A 26650-nucleotide genomic window follows, 5' to 3' on the forward strand; every position below is an offset into this window, starting at 1 on the left:
AACCTTGAGCACCATTTTCTGTAATGTGATGAAAGAAAATCGTGATGTTAGAAGATAAGTGTGAAGAGGAAGTGGCTTCTGTTGCCTCACTTATGCATTTGACATTGTCCCAGGAGCGATTAGGAAATGAAATTGCTACTCGCTGTAATCAAGATATTAGTAATGTTTGAAGCCCAGTGTCTTCAGAATCAAATAAAATGGAATGCAGAGTTTCTTACCTTGGAGATTGTGGGTTAGTTGTGAAAGGACACGCTGGCTTTTCACACTGCAGGGATTGCATTTGCAGTTTCAGTGATCAGAGCGTCTTTCCAGGGGACACATTGAATGTATCCTGTTTGAAAGGGTCTGTAGTCTATCATCAGAGGGTTATGGAAAGCCACGTGACCAGTGATTTTTATATGTGAATGTGAGGACAGTGGTATGGTTAACCTAACCCACTTTTCTCAACCTTGGTCAGCACTTTCAGTTGCATACTTCTTGGCTGGCGGGGAGAGGGGGGCTCTGCTGGGCATTGCGGGGGGTGTTAGGCAATATCCCTGGGCTCCACCCACTAGATGCCAGTGGCAACCCCACCCGCAGTCATGACAGCCATTGCCAGATGACACTTGGAGGGTGGGGGGACAAAATTGCCCCCAGTGGAGGGCCACTGCCCTAAAGTGAGCTTTTACAGCACTGATTTCCTCTGTGTTGAGATCCCATAATGTGCATGGTGCTGGGTGGTAAGTAGAACCTTGAAAAGAGCCCACACCCTTGAGTTACTGATGGCCTGTGAAGCTTGTTGAGATCTTTTGACTAGGTAGAATGTTTCTAGTAGTTGACTGAAATAGCTTTGGTTGAGGCTATTAGTAAAAATTTGTTTCAAAGAAGTTTAACATCTGTTTTCATTTCTGCTTTTGTAAGTTGCTTTGCTACTCAATTCCTTTATTTTAGATGTTTCCTCTTAGAACTTAAAACATTTGAGTATATGTCAAAATTTCCAGTTTAATGGGATATATGTTTTATTTGAGAAGAAATAAAACTATTAATAACTTTAACTTAGGACAGTGGAAAGTTTAATGATGTTAAGTCAGGCTGAGATGACAGCAGTGTAGATAATAGTGAAGGGAACTAGAAGTCTGGTATATTCAAGATTCACTTCCTGTTCTTGTTTATCATTGGAAAGTTGCACCTTATGAAAGATTTGAGATTCAGATCATTGCATTATTCTAAGAAAAAAAGTTCAAAATGCTAACCACGTCTTGGTAACCTTAGCAAAATATATAGCACACAAAAATAATCTCATACCTATCTTAGGGTTGAATTTTTTTGTGTATGATCTATGTTGAGTTCTGAAGTATCTAATGTGCTTTTGTTATCTGAGGTCAAAGGGATAAAGGCTTTCTCGGTTATGAGAACACAGGCATGCCTGTTAGTTGAAGTAATAGAACCGACTCCGGCTTATCTGGCAGAGGAGAGTTTATTAGTAAAGCAGCTCAGAGAATATTTGGGAGGGCAGTGAACCAGTCAAGGATGCAACAAAACCAGAATAACACTCAAAGTTATCCCTCCCCTAAACAGATACTATTTGTTTACTTAATGTTTAATGTTGGCTTATGGAACCTAAGGTTCATGAGGACAACTTAGTCTGTATTATTTTCTTTTTTTTTTTTTTTAAGATTTTATTATTTATTTATTTGACAGAGATAGAGACAGCCAGCGAGAGAGGGAACACAAGCAGGGGGAGTGGGAGAGGAAGAAGCAGGCTCATAGCAGAGGAGCCTGATGTGGGGCTCGATCCCAGAACGCCAGGATCACGCCCTGAGCCGAAGGCAGACACTTAACCGCTGTGCCACCCAGGCGCCCCTCGTCTGTATTATTTTCAGCTCTCATCCTGGTGCCTGGAACAGTGCTTCCTTCATAGTAAGCCCTTAATAACTATTTGTTGTGAAAGTAAATTACTACATCAAGGATATGTTTGTTAATATTAGCAACAACTTGGAGAAAAAATACAGAGTAGCATTATGAAATGTTAATATTATGCATTCTATTTGGAGATCTTTTCCATAGCAGAATTTTCTCTTTCTGCTAAGGAATCTTGAGAAATACGTATTGGATAGCTGTTTTGTACCATAGAGCCTTGTTTTACATATGTTCCTGATTTAGATGAACATCCACAGCAGTCTTAGTATTACTCTGTCTGTGAGAAAGCAGAGGTTTTTAGAATTGATTGAGTCACTAGGGTCATGTCTGTGTATTTAACAGGCAGCGCCTAGATTGAAATTCATGCCTGTCTGACTCTTAGCTCAGACATTTCCTTTTGTGTAACACAGCCCTAACGCTCCTTTTTTTTTTTTTTTAAGGTAAAAAATGTAGTGAATGGTCCTCTGTTTATTGTACTAGAAAGTAATTTGAGTGTATAAACTCACCAGACTGGGGCTTCCTAGATACATTTTTAACTGCCGTGTTGCAGATATTTATAAAAGTAAATGTTAGTGTCTAAAGACAACTTTTAGGTTGTATTCAGATTTTGCTGCTAAAATGAGAAGTACGAAATAAGCACATGCTGCAAGAAGGAAAATGCCCCATGGAACAGTATCTGAAAAAGCACCAACTATATGCCTCTGTAGTTATTTGGCTATTAATTTTCATTTTAACTTAATGGAAGAAACTGCGCTATTCCTCTTCAGAGCTCCCAACTGCTGCTGCTATGTCTAAGACTTTAAAGAATTTTTTGAAGTAACTCGGCTTATAGAAAAGTCACAGGAAGTGGACAAAAAAACTTCCACAGACTCTAAACCCAGGCACCCTAATTATTAACATCTTTACATTTGCCTTGTCATTTTCTCTCTATATACATATGGTATTTTTTTCCGAATCATTTGAGAGCAAGCTGTAGATAAAATGCCCCTTTGCCCCTAAATACATCAGTATATATTAGTTTATTCATATTTGGCAATTGTCCCAATAATGTCCTATTTTATAGCAAAAAGGAAAAGAAAATCTCGTCTGTGCTCCAATCCATTATTATATCATGCATTTAGTTGTTATGTCCCTTAACTCTTTAATCTGGAACAGTTCTCATTCTGCCCTTGTCTTTTATGAGCTTGACACTTTAAAGAGTATAAGCCAGTTACTTTAAAGAAGATGGATGTTATTTTAATAATATGGTAAAATTAAAGGTTTTTTAAAGATTATTTTATTTTTTAAGATTTATGTGAGAGAGAGAGAGCAAGAGAGCACACACGCATGATGTGGGGGGAGGGGGAGGGAGAAGCAGACTCCCTACTGAGCAGGGCGCCTGACACGGGGCTCAATCCCAGGACCCTGCAATCATAACCTGAGCCAAAGGTAGACACTTAACTGACTGAGCCGCCTAGGCACCCCAAGATTTTTTATTTTAGAGAGAGAGAGAGAGCATGTGCACATGTGGGCATGCGTGAGTGGGGGGAGGGGCAGAGCAAGAGGGAGAGAATCTCAAGCAGACTCCCCACTGAATGCGGAACCTGCCACAGGGCTCCATCTCAGGGCCCTGAGATCATGACCCAGAGATCATGACCTGAGCCAAAATCAAGAGTCAGATGCTTAATCGATTGAGCCACTCAGGTACCCCTCTTTTTTCTTTCTTTTTTTTTTTTTAATTAAACACTCCTTCCTCCCTTTTGGTAGAGTATTTTGGTATTTTTTGTGGTATGATGGATACAGTTAGATTGGCTTGCTCATTATCTTTCCCACAGTCCTCGTCGTGTACTTCCACATAAAGCAGAGGGTGGAAAACTGAATACTTTATTTCTTAAGCCCCCTTGCATCCAGTGTTCAGAATATGATTTAGGCTTCACCAGTCAGAAGAACTTATATGGTGCTGAGTTCAGTGTGAGCCAAGGTGGTAGTGTGTGAAATACCAATTTTGTGGTCTAGTTCTACAGACCCAACAGGACTCTAGAGGTTCTAGTTCACACAACTTCCTGATTCCTGGATTATATTGAAATGATGTAATGACTTCCTGATTTCCCAGTATCCTGAATGTGGCAGAGGAAGCAGTCTTCCAGGTAGACCAGTTGTTCTGTGTTGTTCCTGGAGGCACAGCCTGAATCTGCCCTTCTAGCCTTTTCAGCAGTTTTATAAGTACCTAATTCTGTGTACTAAGTCTTTTTCTGCCCAAGATAACTTGAGAGCTATTCTGTTATCTATAAGTGAATCTTTGCTGACAAGACTGGTTATCAAGAGAATTCGATTTTTACATTTGACTTCAAGTATGTATATACAAAGCAGTATACCTGAATTTGAAATACTTCCATTTGAACTGGAACATGGTGTAAGGAAAAGGAAGGAGCCTTTGTGTTGGGAGGTCAGTGGAGCATTATGTATGTGCATGTGTGTATGTTTATGAAACCCTGACAGTCTTTTCATGTGGATTTCTGTGTATCCTGTTCTTTGTTGGTGACTTTGTCACTGAAAGCCATCTTTTACTAGGACTTCTTGAAGGTCGGTTGAAACTTTTCTCCCATGTGATCTTAAAATATGAATGTGGCCACGTGTACCATTCCTGTCCTCTCGTATGATTTGGGTCGTGCAGCTAACTAATGAGAGACGGACTTGGAGCCACATGATATGCACTGCCATCTCTCTCTCAATCCTTTTTGAGTTTGTCCCTGAATTTCTGCTTCTACCCCTCATGTGTAAGAAGAGTATGGGAATGTGTTGGAGACTACACTTAGCAGTTTTTAAAATGTATTACAGAAAAATTTCAAACACAACACAAATGCGGAGAGAATACTATAATGATTACCATGTAGTCATCACCTTATCAGCATTTTGCCAAACACACAAACTTCAAATAATTTCACAACTGGATCCCTAATGGGATACTTTTTTTTCTTTCCATCTACCACTTTACCATATGCTTTCTCAGTTCTGCATGGCCAAGACCTACAGCATCTTTCAGCCCTGCCCCTGCCTCTCATTGACTGGTTTCTCCCTGGGTCTCTCCAGAGACCGAAGTGTGTGGGTACAGGTACAGTCAGGCCGTGTCCCAGATTGAGCGCTTACCAGGTTGTGGGACTAAAAATGGGCATGCTTTGATTTCTTGTTGTGAGTGTTGTGTCTATGGGTCTGTTTTGTTGATGCCTTCTTCTTAACAGCTATTCTTCAGGTAAAGCTAATAACACTCAAATTCATGACCTTTCCTTGCTCTTGATCCCTTAATAGGGAAAAGATTGAGTAATACACAAGATGGCACTTGTGATACTTTCACTGCTCTCTTGAACTGCAATATGTATATGGTAAACCAATGTGTAATCTAGTTGGGATTTATTTTTTAAACCCAACTGCAGGCAGTAGCCCCATATATTTTCACTATATATGTTAAAAGAAAAAGCCGATGTTTCGCTATAGGACATGAGGGGAAAATTATAGAGCTGCCATCCTCCGGCAGTAAGAACACATTGTGATGTTACCATTTTTAGAGCTCCGTTAAAACCTTTGGTAGCCTCCTTGTAGTTTCATTCTGACACACTCTTTTCTTCTCAAAACCTGCATGGGAAAAGTCATTCTTACTAGTATAGAAATCAGAAATAAATGTTCTCACACTCTGAGAAAACTCATAAAAGCCAATCAAACGCTATTTGAATTCTTGGTTTGGATCAATTGTGGGACGTGCCATGTAGGACAGAAGAGTAATGGGCCCATGAGTGGCTTGCTGTTTAGTTGATTAGGCAAGATATCTAAAAAAACATTATTAGCAGCCAGAAGCCACATAGTAGGTATGCAATAAAGAGAAAAAAGAAGGTCTTTAAAACTTTTGAGGAAGATAAACTATTGAAAAATAAGATCATGTGTTTTCCCACATGTGCTACCCTCCCATACAGTCCCTTCTTTCTAACAGCTGTGTCATGGCGGAGATTTCTGTAAGGTAGAGCAGTCTGATGTGTATTATCAGGGAGACATTAAATAACTGTATCTACCATATGTTGCTTCCTTGTATGCAGAAGGAAGAGGGAAAGCTGGGGGCACTCCTTATACTCGCAGTAGAAAGGTAGTTTTTTGCTTTGTTTTGTTCTGTTTTTAAGAAATCTTGACTGATTTCATTGTCATTCCAGGTTCCAGTTTAGTATATTTTTCATGATTAATATTCCAGTACAAAGCACGTATTAATTACCTATTGCTGCCAAACAAGTTATGACCGGCAATAATAAAACCCCTTATCCATCGTGTTCTAATATTACAAATCATATAGTAGTAACCAGCTAATATTGGGTTAACTGTAGTCAACATATATCTTATGAGCATTACTGATGTGCAAGGTGCTGTGCTTGGAGTTACTCGAATAGAAAGAAGTAAAAGTCAGCATCACTGCCCCAGAGGAGCTTGTGTTTCAGGTGAGGGATGTAAGACTGAATGTATGGGAAGTAATCGACCATGGGCTGTGTGATGTTGGCCAAGAGTTTACACATTATCTCATGCTATTGTTTCATTGATAAGAAAACTGAAATCTAGAAAGGCTAAAAGACTGGACAGAGGTGGTACAGCTGATTAGCAGTCAGACCAGAACTGTGTGTTTTCTTTTCTTTTATTCTAAGATAGTACACATCTAAAGTTAAAACTATGTAGCTTGACTATATAAGATCCAAATAAGTTGAGAAAAGGAAGATGATGGGTGGCTGTGAGTAGTCAAAGAAGAATTTAAAGAGGAGGTATGATTGGGATATGAGTGTAAAGAATCAATAGGGGAAGCAGAATAATCCAATTATCGGGAACCAAATATTCGTTATGTTCGTGGTACAGAAACAAAACCAACTAGACTAACTCAAAAGGTACGTGTTGGGCAATAGAGGGAAATTAGGTTGCAGGGGCTTGAAAGTATGGGAGAGGAACTTGGACTTTGTGTGGTAGATCATGGGGAACTATGCTCAGTCCTGGAGCATGAAATGACACAATGAAAGTGGGATTAAGGAAGATTATGTTTGTTTGCCAGGAGAACTGGATAGTGTCTGCATTTTTCTTTTCTTACGTTCTGTTTATTGGTCTGTTTCATTCTAAGTAGATTAAATGCTGTATTAGTCAGAAGGCTGGCTTATGTTGTAGCCACAAATTAACTCTGAAATCTCAGTGGCTAAATATATTAGTGTATTTCTTATTTGCACTACTTGGCCAACATGAGTGGTTGGGGTAAAAGGTGGGGAGTTCTCCACTTACTCATTCAAGGATCCAGGCTAACAAAGGTTCCCACCATCTAGAACATCTCTGGTCACTGTGACAGGAGACAAGAGGGGAATGGAATATCTCTCACTGCCCTCTAACACTTCAGCCTGGAAGCAACATATGTCACTTTTGCCCCCAGCCCATTGGTCAGAAGTAGTCACATATGCCCCTAAGGGAATTTGAGGATATTTGGTGAACAGTGTCTCTTTCAAGGCTCTCTGAGGAGCTGGACCATAATTCTACTTGTTTAAGACAAATAGTATAGTGATTAAGAGTAATGTGCAGACCCTGGAATTGGACTGGCTCCCCCACGTACAGCTGTTTGGGCAATTTACTGTTTCTCTGGGTTATCATTTCCTAGTCTGTAAAACAGGGGTAGTAATGGGACGAGCCTCACAGAAGTATTATGAGGCTTGAATGAGATTATGTGTGTGTGTGTATAGTGCTTCTCTAGAGAGATTATATATATGTATATATGTATGTATATTGCTCCAAGCATTATGCCATGTTACTGTTAGCAAGTATTTGTGTTGATCTTGTTACTACCATGCTGGCTTCCAGTATGATATCTGGAAGGAAGGCTGGTCTCTGACAGTAGTTGAGGGGCCAGGGGAAAGACTTCCTTGCACTCTGAGTCAGCCTCCAGGCACTGGGGTCAGATGAGGTGGATTTTATGCCTAGTTCCACCTCTGCATGTGGCCTGGCACTCAAGGTCCCTCATCAGCCAAATTGAAATAGTAATTGTCCCTGCTCTTAAGGCAGGGAGGATTAAGTGAAATGATGCCCGTCAAGTGCTTGGAAGAGTGGCACAGAGGAAGCAGTCAATAAATGTCCTTCTTAGCTAATTGAGCTTTTATTTTAAAAGAAATTTGGGGATTATCATTTACGTGATCATTTTTGTCAGAGTTTGGTATAAAACAGACTTGCATTGGCGGCATTTCTCATGAGCGCGTTTAGTCCGTCCTGGGCGCAGAAGAATAGGCTGCGTTGTCACTAGATCAGCTTTTCATTTTTCATTCTGACCTGAGTAGTCAATAAGGACATGTTTTTAGCTTTGCAAAGAATAACAAATTACAATGGGCTAAAGAGTGTCCAAAATAGACCATTTTGAGAGCTAAATTTAGGTCAGTGCTTCCCCTTTTAAAATTGCCCGGTATTTTTTTACTGATTGGTAAAAGTCACTGTCCTTGCCTCTTGAAATATAAAATTATTTCCAAGCAGAACATACTCTGTATCTAGATTTAAATTGACTTGTTGGGTAATTAGCTCTATTTTTTACTATTCCTAAATTGCAGGGTCTTAGCGGATCACAGTCTTCAATTACACATATACTCTTGTATATATGCTTTAGTATTTGTAATTAAGCATTTACGGTGTGTCTTTTCATTGAGAAGTTAAGAACTTCACAGATATTTCAGCAGGGCTTTAGAGTTTTGTTAGGTTATGGTACAAAACAGGTGCTATTTGATCAGATGGATATTTGAGAACTTCTTGTGTGCCGGGCTTTGTACCAGGTGCTGTGCATATAAGCAGAGGACATCCGTGTCTTCATGGAACTCACAGGCCAGTCAAGTTTATAATCTACCTACTGCTGGCTTTTTGTCCTGTTTAAGGATTAGATGGTCTGCTGGCATATAATGCAACGGTTGAAGCCTTCTAATACTTTTTCAGGGTCTATGTGGATACAGTTCTGTCTACTCTATGGCTAGGACAGAGAGTTAGGGTTACATTCCTGATGCTGCCTGTAATTTACCAGGTCCCTCTTTGGAACTTCGGTTTCTTAATAAAGCATGGGTGATATTATGTGTTTGTCCTATTTCACAGGAATGTGGAAAGGAAAACATTACATAAAGTATGGACTATTTTGTAAATTATTGAGTTTGTCACATATACCTAATATTTCTAACATCTAACATTTACTATTCTGTATTCTCTGTACTATTTTATACTATCATTGAAGAGTTCATGCATTTATACTGATTCAAACTCAATAGCTTTGAGGGTTTTTTTTTTAAGTAACCAAATATCCTTTTAGAAAAAAAATAAAATTATGGAGAGGTAGATATGATTAGCTGCTATATAACTGTCAACTTTCCTAGATAAGTTTTTCTGGCTCACGATTATTAATAATGTATCACCTGATACATATAGAAAATACTTACAGGGTTGTGATTTTCAAACAGTGTGTTGTACATAAGTCCACCCCTTTGTTCTGTAACAGAATACAAAGATTATAGGACACTGTCCCTGTTCTCCAAGTTTAGCTACTCCATGAGGGAAGTAAATGTAAAGCCAACTAATAATCCGTGACAGTTTAAGGATGCCCAGAGTCCATGTGTAACCATGACTTCATGAATGAAGTAGGTAGTAGGGGCCTTTTGAAGGAGAGTGAATAGCTGAGTTTGACTGGAATACAGACATTTTTTTTTTAATTAGTTGACTACTGATTGGAGAAAAACATATATATGGATTTGTGGTACAGTGGAGGTAGGAGGCAGAAAACTGAACAGATAAAAGAATGTGTTATTCCTTTGCCAGGTGACATAGATATTTACTTTTGTGTTTGAAGGATCTTAAGATCCTGAGCACAGAGAGGACTTTCTCGTCTGCGGTGAAGCAGCATGTTGGCTCATACATAAGCTAGTCTGTGCTCCAGGGTTGTCATCGAACTCATGCACCACAGAGATGCCCTGAAGTTACGGTGGCCTCTTTCTGATTTTCCTTTAGTAGCTTTCGTTACAGTGTTTCTTTTGGGATCTAACGCAAATGACTATGTAAGTGCCACCCTGCATAACATGTAGTCTTCGGCCCTTTCTTCTCCTTTGCTTGGGGGGTTTTATATAGAGTGAAGGGAAGGGCCCTAAGATCCTGACTTCCATCTGTGTAGTCTCACCTGTCTCCATCAAAGATCTGTTGAAAAGATCAGTACCTTTTTTTGGTCATTGGCCTCAAGGTCAGATAGCTCTTTGTGAAATTCATATAATACAAATCTGAAAGTACTCAGTAAATGGTGTTGACTTAACCATAAAGATTAATTTTCTTACAGGGTACAAGTTGGAAATGAGTAGGATAAGAATTCGAAAGAAAAGATTTCCAGGATAGAAAGCCTAAAAAAAATTTAAAGTATGACTCATGATATAGTGCTTCATTTCTTTCTGTTCCATTATCAAAATCAGTATTATTGCTAACATAGATACTGTATTGAGGTAATTTGGGAATTTAGTAAAACAAATTTGAGCTGACAGACAGGGTGACTATATTTGCAAAGGTCATACTATTCATGCTAAGGTATTTATGTGAGCAAATGTATAATGTTGCAAAGAATCTTGGGAACTCTTTCAGTTTATAATTTTGCATTTTTCCACGTATCTTATTTAGGCAAACAGCAACTATACCTGCTGCTGCTCATCGTCTTTGCCCTTTCTGGTAACCCAGACCATTGAAATACAGATCAGGGTACTACCAACCTATGAATAAAAAAGAAATGATCCCCAGACACCCAAGAAAAGCCAAGCATATTTGCAATTTTTTTTGTTAATTCCCAAGCAGAATTCAGCAAGTGGACCCTCCTCCCAGTGGGTACCTCCACATAAAATCCTTGCCATATATCTAACCGGTGGGCCCTTAAATACTCTGCTGGCTGCCTGGGAAAGAACTCAGTGTTTTCATTGCCTCTGTCACCATTATTACTTATAACGTTATCATCCAAATCTATTTCTAATTCTATTCTCCCTCTAAATAGGCATTGAAAGACGTACTCTTAATTTTGTAGTATCCTGCTCTTTATTCCAAAAGAGTCGTTGAAACAAAATATTTATGACTCAGAACAAAACAAAACTAAATGCTGATGTTATTGAGGAGATAAAGGTCTGAAATTGAAAAAAGTATGGATTAAAGAAATACGTTACCAAAAATAAAGAAACTTGTTACAATATTGACATTTTTACAAGGGCAATATACAATCATACAGTCTTTTCTTTTGCCAAATTATTGGCAGGAAATACTGATGTTGTAATTTTTAATTTTTTATTAAAATTTTTTAAAAATTTTTTATAAAACTTTTTACACTGAGAGTTATTAAAATACCCTCCCTTTTGGTGTAGCATTTCATTTACACATTAGAACTTTGCTTTATGTTATTTTCTTGAGTGTAAAAATAATATATATCAGTTTTCTTCCAAGTTGGAGGTGGGACCTCATGCCAATGAAAGGAATTTACAGGAATCCTACTTGGAAGTTGAACAATCATTTTGCTTTATAAGAAAAGTCCGGCAAAGTTTGTCATACAATCTACTTTGCTATAATTCCAAGATTAATTCCTTTTCACTTTCCATTTAACGACTTGGAATGTATCATTGTTTGAGTTTCTGTCATTTCACGTGAGTTTTCTTCAGGGGCTGACCTCACAGCGCTGGAAATTGATACACTGACCTGACGCTTCAACATCTTCATAACCTTTCTCTTATACCCTTTACATGCAAAGAAATATATAAAAGGGTCCATGCAGCAATTGAAGTTCATCAGACATACTGTAAAGTGCAGAGAGATCTGGAATGAATGTCTTTGGCTGCATTCCAGGAGATCAGGAAAATGAAGCTTTTTAATCATGTGTTGAATAATTGCAACATGGTAAGGTGTGAAACAGAGTACAAACACAACAATTATAAAAATAATTGTGTTGAGAGCCTTTTTGTTTACACCAGATTTCTCAGTTAGTGGGTTCTGTTTGGCAGTTTTAAAGAGTTTGCAACAGATTTGAGAGTAGCAGATGAGAATGATCAGGAGAGGAAGCACATATCCTATGAAACATGCACCAAGGAGGATCCAGGGAAGAAATTTTGTTTCTTCAAAGTTTGGATATTCCATGCATGTAGTCCTTTCTTCCTCCTGCTTTGACATAGGTTTTATGAGTAGTGGGAGTGTTTGAGCAAATACTAGAATCCAGACCCCTATGCAAATGCCTTTGGCATATTTAATTCTTTTCATCTTATTGTACCGCAGAGGGTGCACCACAGCAAAGAACCGGTCAATGCTCAAGCAGGTCATAAAGTTCACACCTGCATATGTATTGATGTAAAACACCAGAGCAGTTATCCTGCACAAGGCCTCGCCGATTCTCCAGTCAAAGCCCAGTGCGTAGTAGGCTATCCGTGTAGGCAGAGCAGTGGTAAAAAGTATATCAGAAATCACCAAGTTTGTTGAATAGAGGGTGGTAGAGTTGATTTTTTTCCTGTTTTGAATAATGACAACCAAGGCTAGCACGTTTCCTACAAGCCCAATTATGAAGACAATGCTGTAATGCAGAGGCATTAGTATCCTGGCTGTGCTGTGGTGTGCATAGAGATCACAGTCGTTTCCCTGCGAAGCTGCAGAGGCTGTAGTAAAATTGTTGTCCATTTTTGTATCCAACAGTGGTGTTCACAGTCTCTAGGAAGAACCAAGGAGAGTACTTTTAATTAAAAGCATATTTAACTAAAAGCAATATAAACTGCCCTTTATAGATCTAACTTCTAAAATTTTAAGATTTATATAGTTTTTAAAAAATCTATGAAGTGTTGCACAGTAAAGGAAACCATCAACAAAACCTTAGAAGGGCACCCTAGTGAATGGGAGAAGGTATTTGCAAATGATACATCCAATATGGGGTTAGTATCCAAAATACATGAGGAACTTATATGACTCAAAGCAAAAATAATCTGATTAAGAATGAGCAGAGGACCTGAACAAACATTTTTCCAAAGAAGACATACAAATAGCCAACAGACACATGAAAAGATGCTCAGTCTCACTCATCATCAGGGAAATGCAAATCAAAACCACAGTGAGGTATCACCTCACACCGGTCAGAATGGCTAGTATCAAAAAGACAAGAAATAGCAAGTATTGATGAGGATCAATACTTGAGGAAAGGGAACCCTTTGTGCACTGTTGGTGGGAATGCAAACTGGCACAGCCGCCGTGGAAAATAGTATGGAGGTTTCTCAAAAAGTTAAAAATAGAATTACCATATGATCCAGTAATTCCACTAATGGGAATTTACCCAAAGAGGATGAAAAAATGAATTCAAAAAGATATATGTGCCCTTGTGTTTATATTAACGTTATTTACAATAGCCAAGATATGGAAGCAGCCCAAGTGTCGTCTGATAGGTGAATAGATACTACACACAGACACATACTCACTCGCACAAGAATATTACTCAGCCATAAAAAAGAATGAGATCTTGCCATTTGCAACAACATGGGTGGATCTGGTGGGCATTATGCTGAGTGAAGTAAGTCAGAAAAGATAAATACCATATGATTTCTCCATGTGGAGTCTAAAAAGCAAGACAAACAAAAAAAATCAGAAACAGAACCATAAATACAGAGAACAAACTGGTACTCACAAAGGAGAAGTAGGTGGGGAGTATAAGTGAAATAGATAAAGGGGATTATTGAGAAGTACCCCCCCAAAAAAGAAAAAGAATCTGTGATATGTACTGTGTTTACATATATAGTAACAAGAACAAAGAATCAGATTTGCATTTTTACTCATAATTTGGTGATTTTGGCAAAGCCCTGGCAAAGGAAACAAAACCATCTAAATAGAGCAAATATATTTTTGTGATAAGAGGGGATGCACTAACTTTTTAGGCAGAAATTTCTCCCCTTTTTTTCCTGTATCATTGTCTGGTTAAGAACAAAATTGTGTGCAGCACCCCACATTTCAGATGGATGTAAAACTTTGCTTTTAAATTGAATTTCAGTTGGAATTTTTTTTTTTTTTGGCCAAATGTGTATCACTGCCAGGAAATGAAATCAGTCACACATTTATTTAGTGAAATATGAATTTACCACAGTGATCTGATTTGTGTTAACCTAAAAAGTATGAGAAACAAGCTGAGGCCTTGTTAGGAACTGAAAGTTAGGTTTTCTTTTAAAAAAGAAGAAGATGGTAACCACGACAACCACGACAAAAACGACGAAAAAGAAAGAAAAAACTTAAGCTGTTTCAGGGGGAAAGGTTAAGATTAATTCTGCACTAGATCATTCCCCGAGTACTGCACTGACGGATGCAGCATACATTCCTACGTTTCGGAGGCTAGTAAGCATCACACAAGTGGTGTCTTGTGTTTGCTTTATCCACTTAGATGTTCATGGATCAGTGTAACCTGAGTATTTGTCATATGTCAATCTCATATAGACATTGGGTATTTCTACAGTATTCCAGTGTGTTAATGCATAATTTGCTTAGCTATGACCTTGATGAATATTTGGATTATTTCCAATTATTTTCTTGTGATAAATAATGTTAAGATGAAATTTCAAGTCCTACGTTAAAAAGTGGAAAACCACAATAAAACTCCATATATGGGGCTGAGCTTTGATAAAACTTAGGAAGAGCAGAACGAAAACTTCTATGAAGTTATTTTTAGAAAAAAAAATGATATTCCGATAGGACTGTCTCTGTACACAGATCTCATCTGAAAGTCCCCAAAATTAAGGGAAGATTTCAATATATCTAGCAATGATGGTTTACATTAAAAGAAAAAGACTCTATCCCTAGCCATATCAAAGCACCGACGATTCCTCTGACTGCTAACTTAGCTCTAACACTCAAACAGTGAAACTAACAGACGGTGGGGGTTATCAGGGGATGACGTTATAATGTTACAGGTGTGCATTACATACAGGGTTGATAGGTTAATTGTTAAAATATGGAAATACAACCTAAAGCAAAAGCAAACAAAAATGAAAGTGGTACTTTCTGTTAAACAAGAAAAGATAGGAAAGGAGATTATGAGAAAGAAATTTAAATGGATTGAACTCACCTGTTAAAAGAGACTATCAGTTTGGATTTGTAAAAAAAAAAAAAAAAAAATTTTAACTGTATGCTGCTTAGAAGAGACAAAGCTGAAAAAGTGACTCAGAAAGGTTGAAAATAAAGGCATGGGAAAACACAGATCAGTCAAATCCCAACCAGTGGAAAGCCAAAGTAGCAATACTAACATCACAAAAAATAGACTTCAAGGCAAATTCAATATCAAGAGAGATGAAGAGGGTCACAGCAGAAGTTAAAAAGAACAGTTCACAAAGAACATAAAAATCTTGAATTATGAGTGTAACAGCAAAATTTAAAGGAAAAATTGGTAAATCCACAACGATAATGGGAGATTTTAGCACATCTTTATTAGAATATGCCAGATAAAAAAGAGGTTAGAGACTTGAAAGATTTACCCGATGTGACTTCGCAGAATTTGTGCTGAAGGTACATGAGCATTTTTGCAAATTTGACTGTGTACGAGGTCATTAGAGGACCTCAGAACATTCAGAAAACTGTTAACCTAGCAGCTAATATGCTAGTGTCTACGGGGCAACTAAATTAGAAATTAACAATAAAAAGATAAAGGATATATTTGGAATCTAAAAAAATATGCTTCTAAGAGACTTATGGGTTAAGAAATCACAGTGGGAATTTTGAAGTACTTAGAACAAAATGACAAAAGTACTCTATGCCAAACTATGGGATGCAGCTGAAGTGTTGGTCGCAGATGCAGAGCCCTGAATGCATTTATTTTATTCGCAGATTTTTGAGTATAGTTAACACATGTTACATGAGTTTCGGGTGTACAGCATAGTGACTCAACAACTCTATATGCTTGTGAAAGCGTTTATTTTTTAAAAAGATTGAAAATAGATAAACATACAGTTCAGGAAGCTAGAAGAGAATTGTTTACCCAAGGAAAGTAGAAGAAAATGATAAAGATAATTGCAGAAATTAATAAGATTGAAAACAAAACAAAAACCCAATAAATATGGACTTTCCTTTTGTGCAGGAAAAAAACAGTGATTCTTGAAATCATGGGAATTGCAATTGTGGAATGAAAATAGAAAAACCTTTATCCACTTAGTTGAGAAAGGCTTTGTGTGAGAAGTAACTTTTCAAGAACTGAGACTAGACACAGAGAGGTGAAAATCCCAGACAAGGGTTGTAACTTAGGAACAGATAGCAAGAACTTCTTTTATTTTTGTACTTTCTGTGAAATTTTTTTTTCTGAAAATCTCAGCATGTTTATTTTATTTTGAGTATTTCCCGGCAGATTTGGGAAATGCGTTTAAAACTACATACTGGGGTAGAAATTCTCCATATGAGTAAATATTACTATAGAGATTAGGAAAGTTATTACATTAATGTAGGACTCAGAGAAGAATGTGCCATTGCTTGCTTGCCGTGTTGTAAATGTGCATCCAACTTCTTCCTGAATGAAGTATGGCAACCAGGAGAGCCAGAAATGGCAGGGTTGCAGAATATTTGATGTTCAAGAATATTTAACAATGTTAATTACAAAGGTGAAATTTGCAAGCAAACCAAATGTCCATCATCAGGGGATTGGTTACATATCTTCTGGTGTAGCCATACAGTGGAATACTCTGCAGCCACTGGAAATGGCAGTGTGGATGCCTATTTCTCGACAGGGAATAATGTTAAGTGAGGAAAGCAGATCACACGACATACCACTTTGGAAAGGAAAAGCAATTATGTACACACACATCTGCAAGAATATATATGCCAAAATGTAATTTTGTACAAGTCATTTTTGAGTTTTATCCATATACTTTAAAATTTTTAATACTGAACATGAATTGACTATGAAATGAGGAAATAGGTAAATAATCTGAGAAAAAACAATTTTTTTTAGTTCTGTTCATCTTACGAAAACCTTGTCTTCTGATATACATTTCAAAGGTAGTCCTTCAGTGCTCTTGACTCAGATTGATGCGCTCATTTTTATTAGGTGCCTACCTTTAAGCCCTATCTGAAAGAACACTCACAGCGATCCTATGGGCTGAGTACTGCTGTCACCTACCTACTTGCCATGTGAGGAAACTGAGTGTCGTAGCGGTTAAAAGGTCAGACTGGATCCTTCTCCCTGGTGATCGGACTTCAGGTCCCCCACTGTGTCCAGTCTTTGGCAGAGGCAGCTCATACTGCCCTTGAAGAACTGAGAGTTTGTGGCTTTGCAGTGGTCTCGGCTTTAAGAAACATCCTTCCCTGTAAATAAACAGCCCGGGAACAGTGTGGCCCAACCGCTCCAGAGCAGGGGAATGATTCTTCCTAACAACAGTGGAGTTCCCACTTCCAGGACAGCATCGAACCCCACAGGGAAAACTCCCCCTCTTACTACCCACCCTCGTCCTGAGTCAGTCAGAGAAAGACACCTGCACGATGTGGGCATGTGAATGGGACGGCTCAGAAATGATCTTTGGTAAAGATGAATCAAGGCCGTCTTGAAATCCGGTCATTTGGATGTTTGGTGACCTCTCAAAAGTTGATTATTAGTCAGTGACACTAGCATATTACCTTAGTTCTGATTATATCCATCCTATGCTATCAGTGCCATAGTTTTAGTCAATTTTATCTTCTCTAAAGTGAGAGAAAAATCCTTTCATGTACTTGACCGTTGTTATCCGATTCTTATATGAATCGATCCCCATTTATTATCATCTTCCCTCGGAGATATTATTTTATACCTTCCTTTAATCATTTGAGGATTCCAGATTACTTTCCTTAACCTTGACTTACTCCATTCTTTTATTCAGCAAAAATTGTTTTTAGTGTTTTCATATGCTAGGTCATGGAAATATTGAGATGATATCTTTCAGAATGGGAGGGCCTGAAACTGAAGGATGAATGTATGATGTTGGGAATGTGCTCTTGTCTAATGAGGCATTATCTCACTGTTCTTGGTAGGGCTCCTTCTCTCACATACCAGGCTTCTGCTATGCTCTTTGGATTACAGTACTCCTTATCAACCTCTGGATTGCAGATTGCTCTTTTAATCATTTTTTTCAGGTATAACTAACTTCCTCCCATCTTCCCTTCCTCCTTTTCTTCCTTTATTTATTTCTGAATACATTTTAAGTATTTTACTTTTTTAAAAAAAAATAAGTTCATCTTTTTTTTTTTTTAAGTAAGCTCTATGCCCAACATGGAGCTTGAACTCATGACCTCGAGATCAAGAGTCACATGCTCCACGGCTTGAGCCAGCCAGGTTCCCCTGAAGCGTCTTCCATTTTTATACTCGTTAAACAACAGCTTCTGACATGTTATTAGTATAGATATACTGCATTGTACTTGGGAGTACTTTGTCTTGTCACTTTACTGCCTAGAGAAAAGCACAAAGGAATGTTTGTTTTGAATCTTTTTTCCTTAGAATATTTGTATCTATAATAATTATAATTTCCTCATAATGCTTTCTAATGGAAAGGTATGTGTGGTCGCTAAACTGTCCTTAATGCCCCACACTCTGAGGGGTATAAATGAGGCTTGAAACCTTTGCCCTGAGGGCACAGTGAGTGAGTGGGCTGTGTAGTATGGGGCAGGTTCTGCCCCAGGTTCCGCCTGAGGAACCCCCTTCCCTCCTGAAAGTGAAGTAACTGCGGCCACCCTGGCAGCTGTCTGTTGCCATGTGTGGTGAAGCAGAGGGGTCTGTCCCAGTTTTGTCTCTGCCATGCAATATTGCTAACTCTGCTACTATTCTAACATATGTAAAACAGCAAACTCTTCCGCAGCAAAATACCCTCCACTGTATTTTTACTTGTTTTCGGAAGTGGGTCTGTGTGTGTCTAGAGTTGATTTCATTGCTACTAGAGTAACTAACGTTTTTTAAGACATTATCATCTCATTTTTGCATAACCGGACATGTTGACATGAGCTGACAAGATCTTTCTAGCTACAGAAAGGAAGAAAATAAGAGGCTCCCCCCAAAACTCATCTATTAGTATTTAAGAAAATTGTCTGAGCTCTAATGTAATACGTCCTCCGGAAATATATACCCTGGTACCAACTTGCCCAGATAATTATTTTCTTAGCTTTTTTTGGGGGCAGAAACAGAATCAAACCACTGTATTTAAAGATTTAGTATGAACTAGAGTACTGGCTTTTAGTTTTTGCTTTAAGATTCCTGAAATGTCACCTTTACCCCTAATAATTTATTCACTTAATAACCAATCAACAACCTTAAATGAAAAAGAGCTAAATTTTTAGTAATTTTGTTCAAATTCAGGCCTTACCAATGAATTGCTTGGTTCAAGTCATGTGAAACGATAAGCAACAGGAGGTGACTTCTCCATAAGGCCAAGTCTGCTCAAGACCATGTTTACACATCAAGATGATCTGACTCAGAGTGCCCACAGTGGCATGCACCAAAGAGGAAGTTCCAGGACCATGCTTTCAGAACAACCAGAAGAGGCACAAGAATGTGGATCCATAGATAGGAATTTTATTTGTATATTGTTAAATGATGAGTGTTGATTGATCTGATTCTCTGATTTCTCTTGATACACTGTCCTTTGTTGAGGAGAGGTAATGTTGAAGGAAAGTTTGTGGAATGGGGAAAAATGGAATCTTTGAGAAAGGAGAATGCAGTGAGAGGTTGGGTTCTGTGGAACCACAGGGATTCGGTTTACGGACGAACCGTACAAGCACAGATCGATCAGAATCGGAGGCCGGGGCGACTGAGCAGTGCCCTTGAGAATGAACAGACTTCACGGCAGAAAGAGACCTTGCTTCTTCCTCTGGCTGCCTGTTGTTCTGAGCACTGGTCAGTTACTCGCCAAAGCCTCCTTGTTCTTGACTGAGCAAACAGGGACGTCTGAGTGTGGTCCAGTGTCACACATGTCGTGGCCTCGCACTCACCTAGTGATTTTTTCCCACCTCCTTTTTAGTTGACTAAAAAGCCTTCACTTGAGCGGTTGTGTGGGCCATTTGCCTGTTAAGCAGGCAGGTGGGAAACGTGAATTCTTGCCTGTGGGACAGAAACCCAGGGCACAGGCTGCGACCAGCCTCTTGTCACTTCGTTGGCAAAGTCAGATGGTCAGTTCCAGGAAGCTGCTGCTCCGCTGCTCTTCATAGTCGGTGCGCGCCCCAGTTAACACCGTGAATAAATCTTTCTACACTATCAGGTCATTCTTTTGTTTTCCAGCCAGCTTTGAGTGCTGTTTTGATAGCTGTGACTGTGGTCAAGATTCACTTTTGGAAGGATCTAGGAAACATTTTCCCAGAAGGAGACATGCTGGCAGCCACCTGCACTTTCTCAGGATAGAGTCTCACACATGCCAGTGTCTGTGTTCACAGTCGAGTTGTCTGTGGTCGGTCTGTATGAGGGCACCTCCCTGCCCTGCCTCCTGGGGAGCTTGCTTTTTCTGGCTTGTGGAAGCGTGATGCTGCTGCTGACCCCACAGCCGAGGCTGGCTCTGACCACCTCTCAGTAGGTCTGCAGAGGGTCATTTACGGGAGAGGGTGCAGAGAACTTCTTGAAGACAGAAAGCAACAACAGTGTTCTCCAGTCTGTAGTTTCCTTTGTGTGTGTCTGGGGTGTCCTCACCTAATGGGCACTAAAGAAGACACTTCACCTTCCGTAAACACGTATGTTGGAATTGATGGGAAAGGGGCCTGATATTCGAATTATTGGATTAAGTGCCCACTTGCACATTTGGGGTTTCACATATCCTAGCTATTTTTCTTTCACCTTTCACTGATTTTCTTTGTGTGGCATTTGGCAGCTTTAGCACTGGCTAGGATGGTGTGAAAGTTATCAAACATGAAGACAAAGGAGGTGGTAATACAAAGGACTAGGGTTATACAACGTAATGTGTAGAAACCGTAAGAGAAAAGAATCCCACTGTAATAGTCATTTCAGTGTGAGGAAGACAAATACCATGTTTCCATGTGGCTTGATCTGACCTCTAAGTAGGATCACTAGGTAATATAAAAAGATTTTATAGTGAAGATCTGAGTCTGTAGGATCTTTATTCTCTGAGTTCAGAATGTTTCTCAAAATCACACGTGCCTTTTCTCCTTAAAGTTCAAGGGAGTTTCAGGTTTTGTTGTTTGTCTCTTATCTCATGGAAATTAGTCAGAAACATTAAATGTCCTTATTTTGTGGATAAACAGAATTCCAGAGATTGGGTCATTTGCTCGGGGTCCTCCCTCAGTCTGGGTACTAAGTTAGGAGTCACAGAGATGTCCAGGACTCCGTGCCTTGCTTCACCCGCCACCTCCCGTCAGTGGTTCCTGTGCCTTCAGCCTCCTGACTCTCTCCTGCACTTGACCTCTCCTCTGCACCGTGTGTCTGTCTGTCCATCTGCCTGTCCTTCTACCACTCCAGCTACCTGAAGGCCACCCTTGCTGCTCCTTGGAGCTCCGGCTTCAGCTTTCGCAATGCCTTTCAAGTGCGGCCCACTGAACCCCGGGCAGATGGAAAGCTCTCAATCGGGACACATGATTTCCTTCTGACTGGGCTCTGCTTCCCTCTTCAGCTGGCTCCCTGGCCATTTTCTCCCTCTGATGCCTTGGCTCCAGACTTACTGAATTATTTGCAGTTTTTTGATGTCCTGTGTTCCCTCACAGCTCTGTGCCTTTCTGGCACTCTTCCTTCTTTGTCCTATATCCTGAGCTCCTACTTTCCTTCAAGACCTAGTTCAAACTCAGCTGTTCTGGAGGCTTCCCTGATTTTATCCTCTCCTGCTTCCTTGCCAGCAGCCCAAGAAAGACAATGTGGAGTACCCTTGTGAAGGCACTGTGCTCTGTACTAGCGTCAGTATTGTTGAGTTTCTTTTTCTGCTTCCCACTAGCCGGTGAAGTCCCGTGAGTGGGAGCGGCGTTAATTTTGTCTATCTCCAGCTGACCCATGACTGAGGCACGATAACTACCCATTAAAGAACAGCAGAGTCCCAGCTTTCTTGATCCTTAGTCAGAGGTGGTTCATCAGAGTTCTTGATTAGTAATAGTAACCAGTATCATTAAGTGCAGACGGTCTTCCAGGCACCATTCTGGGCACTCTACGTATATTCACTCACTGAATCATCACAGAACTTTCACAAACCCATATCCAGTGATGAAACTGAGGCCCAGAGCACTTTCATGTGCCTAAAGATACAGCTGTTAAGTGTCAGAGTTCAATCCTGACGGTTTGGCTCCAGAAATCACATTCAGTGCAATGTGTGTTTTATCCCTATCTCCTGTTTCCAACATGATCTGGTGTTATTGCTAGAAAACAAGTAAAAATAGGAAGACTTTTCTAAACTTTAACATGTACCAACTCATCCTGTCTGAACTAGAGAGAAGAGGAGAGCTGGGGAGATGGAAGGAGGGAGGGGAGGAAGGAAATATGTTGATTTTTAAATGAAAGTATTCATTAATTTATTTGTAACATATTTTAAAACAAGTAAAGATTTTACAGGTGAATTTAGATTTTACTATTTTTAACAATATTTCCATAAAACAATTTGGACTAAAAGAAGATGGTGAATACCTAGAATAGCTTTTATTTTTTTTAATCTTTATTTTTTTTATCTTTTTAAAAAAGATTTTAGTTATTTATTTGAGAGAGAGAGAGACAGAGCAAGAGCGCACAAGCAGGGGGGGAGAGGGGGAGAGAGAGAGAGGGATAAGCAGATTCCACGCTGAGCAGGGAGCCTGATGCAGCCCGATCCCAGGACCCTGGGATCATGACCTGAGCCTAAGGCAGATGCTTAACTAACTGAGCCACCCACGCGCTCTCTAGGATAGCTTTTATGCTATTAACTTTATCTTTTAGGTATTTGTAAACAATTTTTTTAAAAAAGATTTTATTTATTTGAGAAAGAGAGAGCGAGAAAGAGTGAGAGCACAAGCCAGAGGGAGGAACAGGCTCCCTGCTGAGCAAGGAGCCGGATGTGGGGCTCAATCCCAGGAACCTGGGATCATGACCTGAGCCTAAGACAGACACTGAACTGACTGAGCCACCCAGGTGCCCTGTATTTGTAGACAGTTAACAAAATATTTTTATTCTTTGAGTTTTCAAGATACCACAAGGATCTTTGTTAATTCTGCAGTTTTCAGATGATTTTCACATGCATTATCTCATCTGACATTGAAGCCCTGTGCTTTACAGACTTCTTGGAAAGCTGAGGAATTACCTGGGCTGGAGGGGCTTACACACCCTCCGCACACTCCATACTCTGTGGCCTTGAACACTGCAGTAGGCCCTTACCCATGGCAGGGAGAGAAGCATCCTTTGTAAACTGCTCTGCAGGATGGAAAGCTCTTTCTTTTAAATGCATACTTTTTAAGGATGATGGCTTTCTCTTTTATAACATCTCTTCCCATAGAGTGTTTCAGAGCCATCCTACAGTAGATACCTAGTAAATGCCTGTGGATTACTTAAGTGAAGGAAAGTCATATAGTGATCTGAGGTAGTATCTGTTCCAGTAAAGGACTGGTCATGTTACTAATAAGCTCTTGGAAGCCAGTTGAAAGTAATTTATAAGAGGCATTACCACCACCCCCACCACATGGTAGCTGGCGAGCCGGTGAGTGAGGAGGCTTTGTGCCACAGTGTGCTCTTTACGGTGTTATGTCCCAAAGTACTATTAAGTCCCAGAGAGAAAGCATGCACGGTGTTATGTCCCAAAAGTACTATTAAGTCCCAGAGAGAAAGCATGCACTACATCACCAGCGAAGACGGTGAGCACAGCGACATGTTTACCCTCCACAGACTCAGTCTTTGTGTATATATTCTGTAAAGATCTGCAAATTAGTTTAAGAAAAATAATTCTCACAAAATGATAGGACAAGGAGACTTTGCCTACTGTAGTCATCCTTTGGTAGTTTAATGGGTAGAGGGAGAGGAGAATACAGATAGCAGTTTTCTAGCACTTACTATATGACGGCCAGTGTGACAAGGACTTGGCTGTATTATTACTCCCCGTTGTACAAATGAAGCAGCTGAAGTCAGAGACTGCCCAAGGCCACACAGCTTAGGAATAATGGAGCCCAGGTTCAAGCCTGACTCCAGAGCCCATGCTCTGAACCACTGCACTGTATTGCACTTGGAGCAAGTCCCCTCAGGACCCCCAGACACACCTTCCTGTAGAGGAAGTCAGCTCACAGCTTATGTTTTGCCAAGAATTTCTATTACTTCCATTCCCAACCTGGACATAAATATTGCAAATCACTGCATGTACTTCATTATTTTGTGACATTTTTTTAGGCACATGGAAATTCTAGGAAAAATAGACATGTTTAGCTTTAGTGATCATTAAATAAATATAAAGCAAGCAATGGATTCATTTTTCACTTATCAAATTAACAGTTTATATTTAGAATTAAAATACTCAGGTTGGCTGAGAAGAATGAAGCCCAGATTGTCACTGGTGGGAGGGTTAATTGCTAAAAGGTTTTTGTAAACCAAAAAACATCAATTTATATATAAAACTTTAAAAACATTTATACCCTTTGCCCGAGGAATTCTAGTACTGGGATTCTACCCGGAGAAGTACTAGAAAGTGTAGAAGTAGCAGGAGTCTAGAAAAGACCTTTATGTACATAGATACGTGGTCAAAGAGTAGAATGCAATAACCCTTTTATTTTAAACTGTGCTGAATAATTTGTATACACGTGCATTTAAGGGTAGGAATACTCCATTTTAAAATAACTTTGTTCCTTTCCCTTCATTCTAAAGTACCCTGAAATATTGGCATTATTTACTGATTTTTACTGGATAATGTTTTTTGCAATGAGTTCACACAGAAGTACAAAGTAAACCCTATTTTTTGGCATAGGTTTCTGGCACGATCCATTGTTTTCACCTACCTCAATATTAGCTAATTAGAACTGCCAGTCATCAGAGAATCTAGACTATGTTAATGATACAATTTTTGTTAGAAATATTTATAGTTGCATTGAGTAGGTTCTATTCCTTTATACCTTAATTAGGCCTCTAAAGTTTTACAGAAGTCTTTGTTTAAAAAAAAACAGAATATGGAGTACTTACCTCTCAGTGCCTTGTCGGGGCCTCCGTGCAGTAGCACTCAGTATCTGCCCAGCTGACGTAGGTTACTTCGGCATGTTAGGAGAGATTATGCAGCGCGCTTTTATGCTGGTGGTTTTTTTTTTTTTTTCCCTCTTGCCCTGTGACTGAGCAGAGTGGTCATGTATGCGTGTGTACTATTTTTTTTAAGTGGGAAGTGAAATTTTTCTGTTACTGATTTTTTTTTGAATAATTATTCAAAAACCCCTTGGTCATGTCTGTGGAACTTCATAAGTTTTTTAATAAAGATTTAAGCATTAAAAAAATCCTTTGAGGGAAGACTAAAGCAATAAACCTTAACCAGAAAAAAAAAAAAAAGAATGACAATCACTAATGATTTTGTATCCAGATTCTGGGTAAAAGTATGAATTCATAAATGTTTTAAAGAGAAAAAAGTCAACTGTGATAATCCTGTCTACCTGGAAACTCGATGCAGAGAGTAGTTGACTCATTCTGTATTTTAACAGCTTATGAGAAAGAAGCAAAGGTTTCTGCGGTGAGTGGGAGAACAATGTTCGTTTGCATTGTACAGGGACTCGTCAGTGTTTTCAGGCAGGAGGCCAGCTGGCAGAATCTGTGACTGCACGGACACATGAATGACAGGGGAAGAGTTGGAGGGGAACATCTTACATGTGTCTGTGCATAGGATGGAGAACTATGCTGTTCACCTTATAGTTCTGGTTGGCTCAGTTTAAACCAACTCTGTTACAACAGAGCTATCAAAATGCAACTTATATGTAAGCTAAGTGAATAGAAATATACTGGCCCGAACGAGAGAGGTGATATTTACACTTACCCAGGACTGATCTGGCCATCCCCAGTCAGCTCTGGGAGCTGCATTTTACAAAGGGCATAGATGACCAGTGTGACTGGGCTGGTGAGGGGTCTGGATCCCAGGTTTTAGGAGAAATGATTGAATAAACTGAGACTGTTTAGGCTTGGCAGGGATGTGATCATCAGCCTCGTGCATTTGAAAGCTGTCTCATAGAAAAGCATTTGGGTTGCATATGTTGATCTTCCTGACTCCAGAGAATGAAAGGAAGGCCAGTATGAGGAAGTTACTGGAGACAGCTTTCAAACCAAAATATGCAGGTGGTTCCCAAAAGTTAGATCATAAAAAAAATAGAATAGGTTGTTTCTTATTTAGGTGCCTACATAAACTGGTTGACTATTTTGAGGGATGATATAGAGAGAATTGAATCATTTTGGTAGGAGTTTGTAACTCTGACTTCAGACCTTCCAGTCCAGGATCTGTCAAAATGGCCGAGGGGCTTCAGCCCCTCAGTGGTATCATTCCAACTGGAAGTGTACTCAGTTCTTTTAAACTCTAAAAGGCTGAGGATCTATGAAGGAACACTGTCAGAAGAGCAACAACTTACCCAATCCTTTGGGCCTCCACTTCACTGTCTCAAAATAAAGGCATTAAGTAAATGATCGCCACAATATTTCCTAGTGCAAAAATTCTGAGGGGGAAATAAAGAGATTTTATGATTTTCTGGATAAATATGACAAAATATTCTAGAATTAGTTTGTTTAAAACTTGGATTGAAGAATATTTGAAGAAGACACTGTTGAGAAGCTTCTCAATTTGTTGAAAGGACATCCTCGTGGCGTATTTTGGTTTTTAATTTTTGAAAT

The 26650-nt window shown here is 39.3% G+C and overlaps 2 protein-coding genes across 3 annotated transcripts in view; one reads left to right on the plus strand and one right to left on the minus strand.

Annotated features, from left to right (window-relative positions):
* UBAC2 (UBA domain containing 2) overlaps positions 1-26650 on the plus strand; it is a 208435-nt gene that overhangs the window by 110143 nt on the left and 71642 nt on the right. The gene's annotated exons all lie outside the window — the stretch shown is intronic.
* On the minus strand, positions 11111-25112 carry LOC105235674 (G-protein coupled receptor 183). Of its 2 annotated transcripts, XM_011219271.3 has the most exons (3): positions 24977-25104; positions 17027-17211; positions 11111-12603 (listed from the first exon to the last, which is right to left on the minus strand). In XM_011219271.3, exon 3 carries the CDS (start codon positions 12571-12573, stop codon positions 11500-11502), a length of 1074 nt encoding a protein of 357 aa, XP_011217573.1. In that variant the 5' UTR covers positions 12574-12603; positions 17027-17211; positions 24977-25104; the 3' UTR covers positions 11111-11499. The 2 variants fall into 2 exon arrangements, with proteins under 2 accessions (XP_011217573.1, XP_011217572.1); XM_011219270.3 differs by lacking the exon at positions 17027-17211 and having other exon boundaries at positions 24977-25112.

The sequence above is a fragment of the Ailuropoda melanoleuca genome, chromosome 7, assembly GCF_002007445.2.
Source record: "Ailuropoda melanoleuca isolate Jingjing chromosome 7, ASM200744v2, whole genome shotgun sequence".
NCBI lineage: Eukaryota > Metazoa > Chordata > Mammalia > Carnivora > Ursidae > Ailuropoda > Ailuropoda melanoleuca.

Excerpts from the sequence above, each read along its gene's own strand:
- LOC105235674 (XM_011219270.3), bottom strand. The coding sequence starts at position 12,573 with ATGGACAACAATTTTACTACAGCCTCTGCAGCTTCGCAGGGAAACGAC.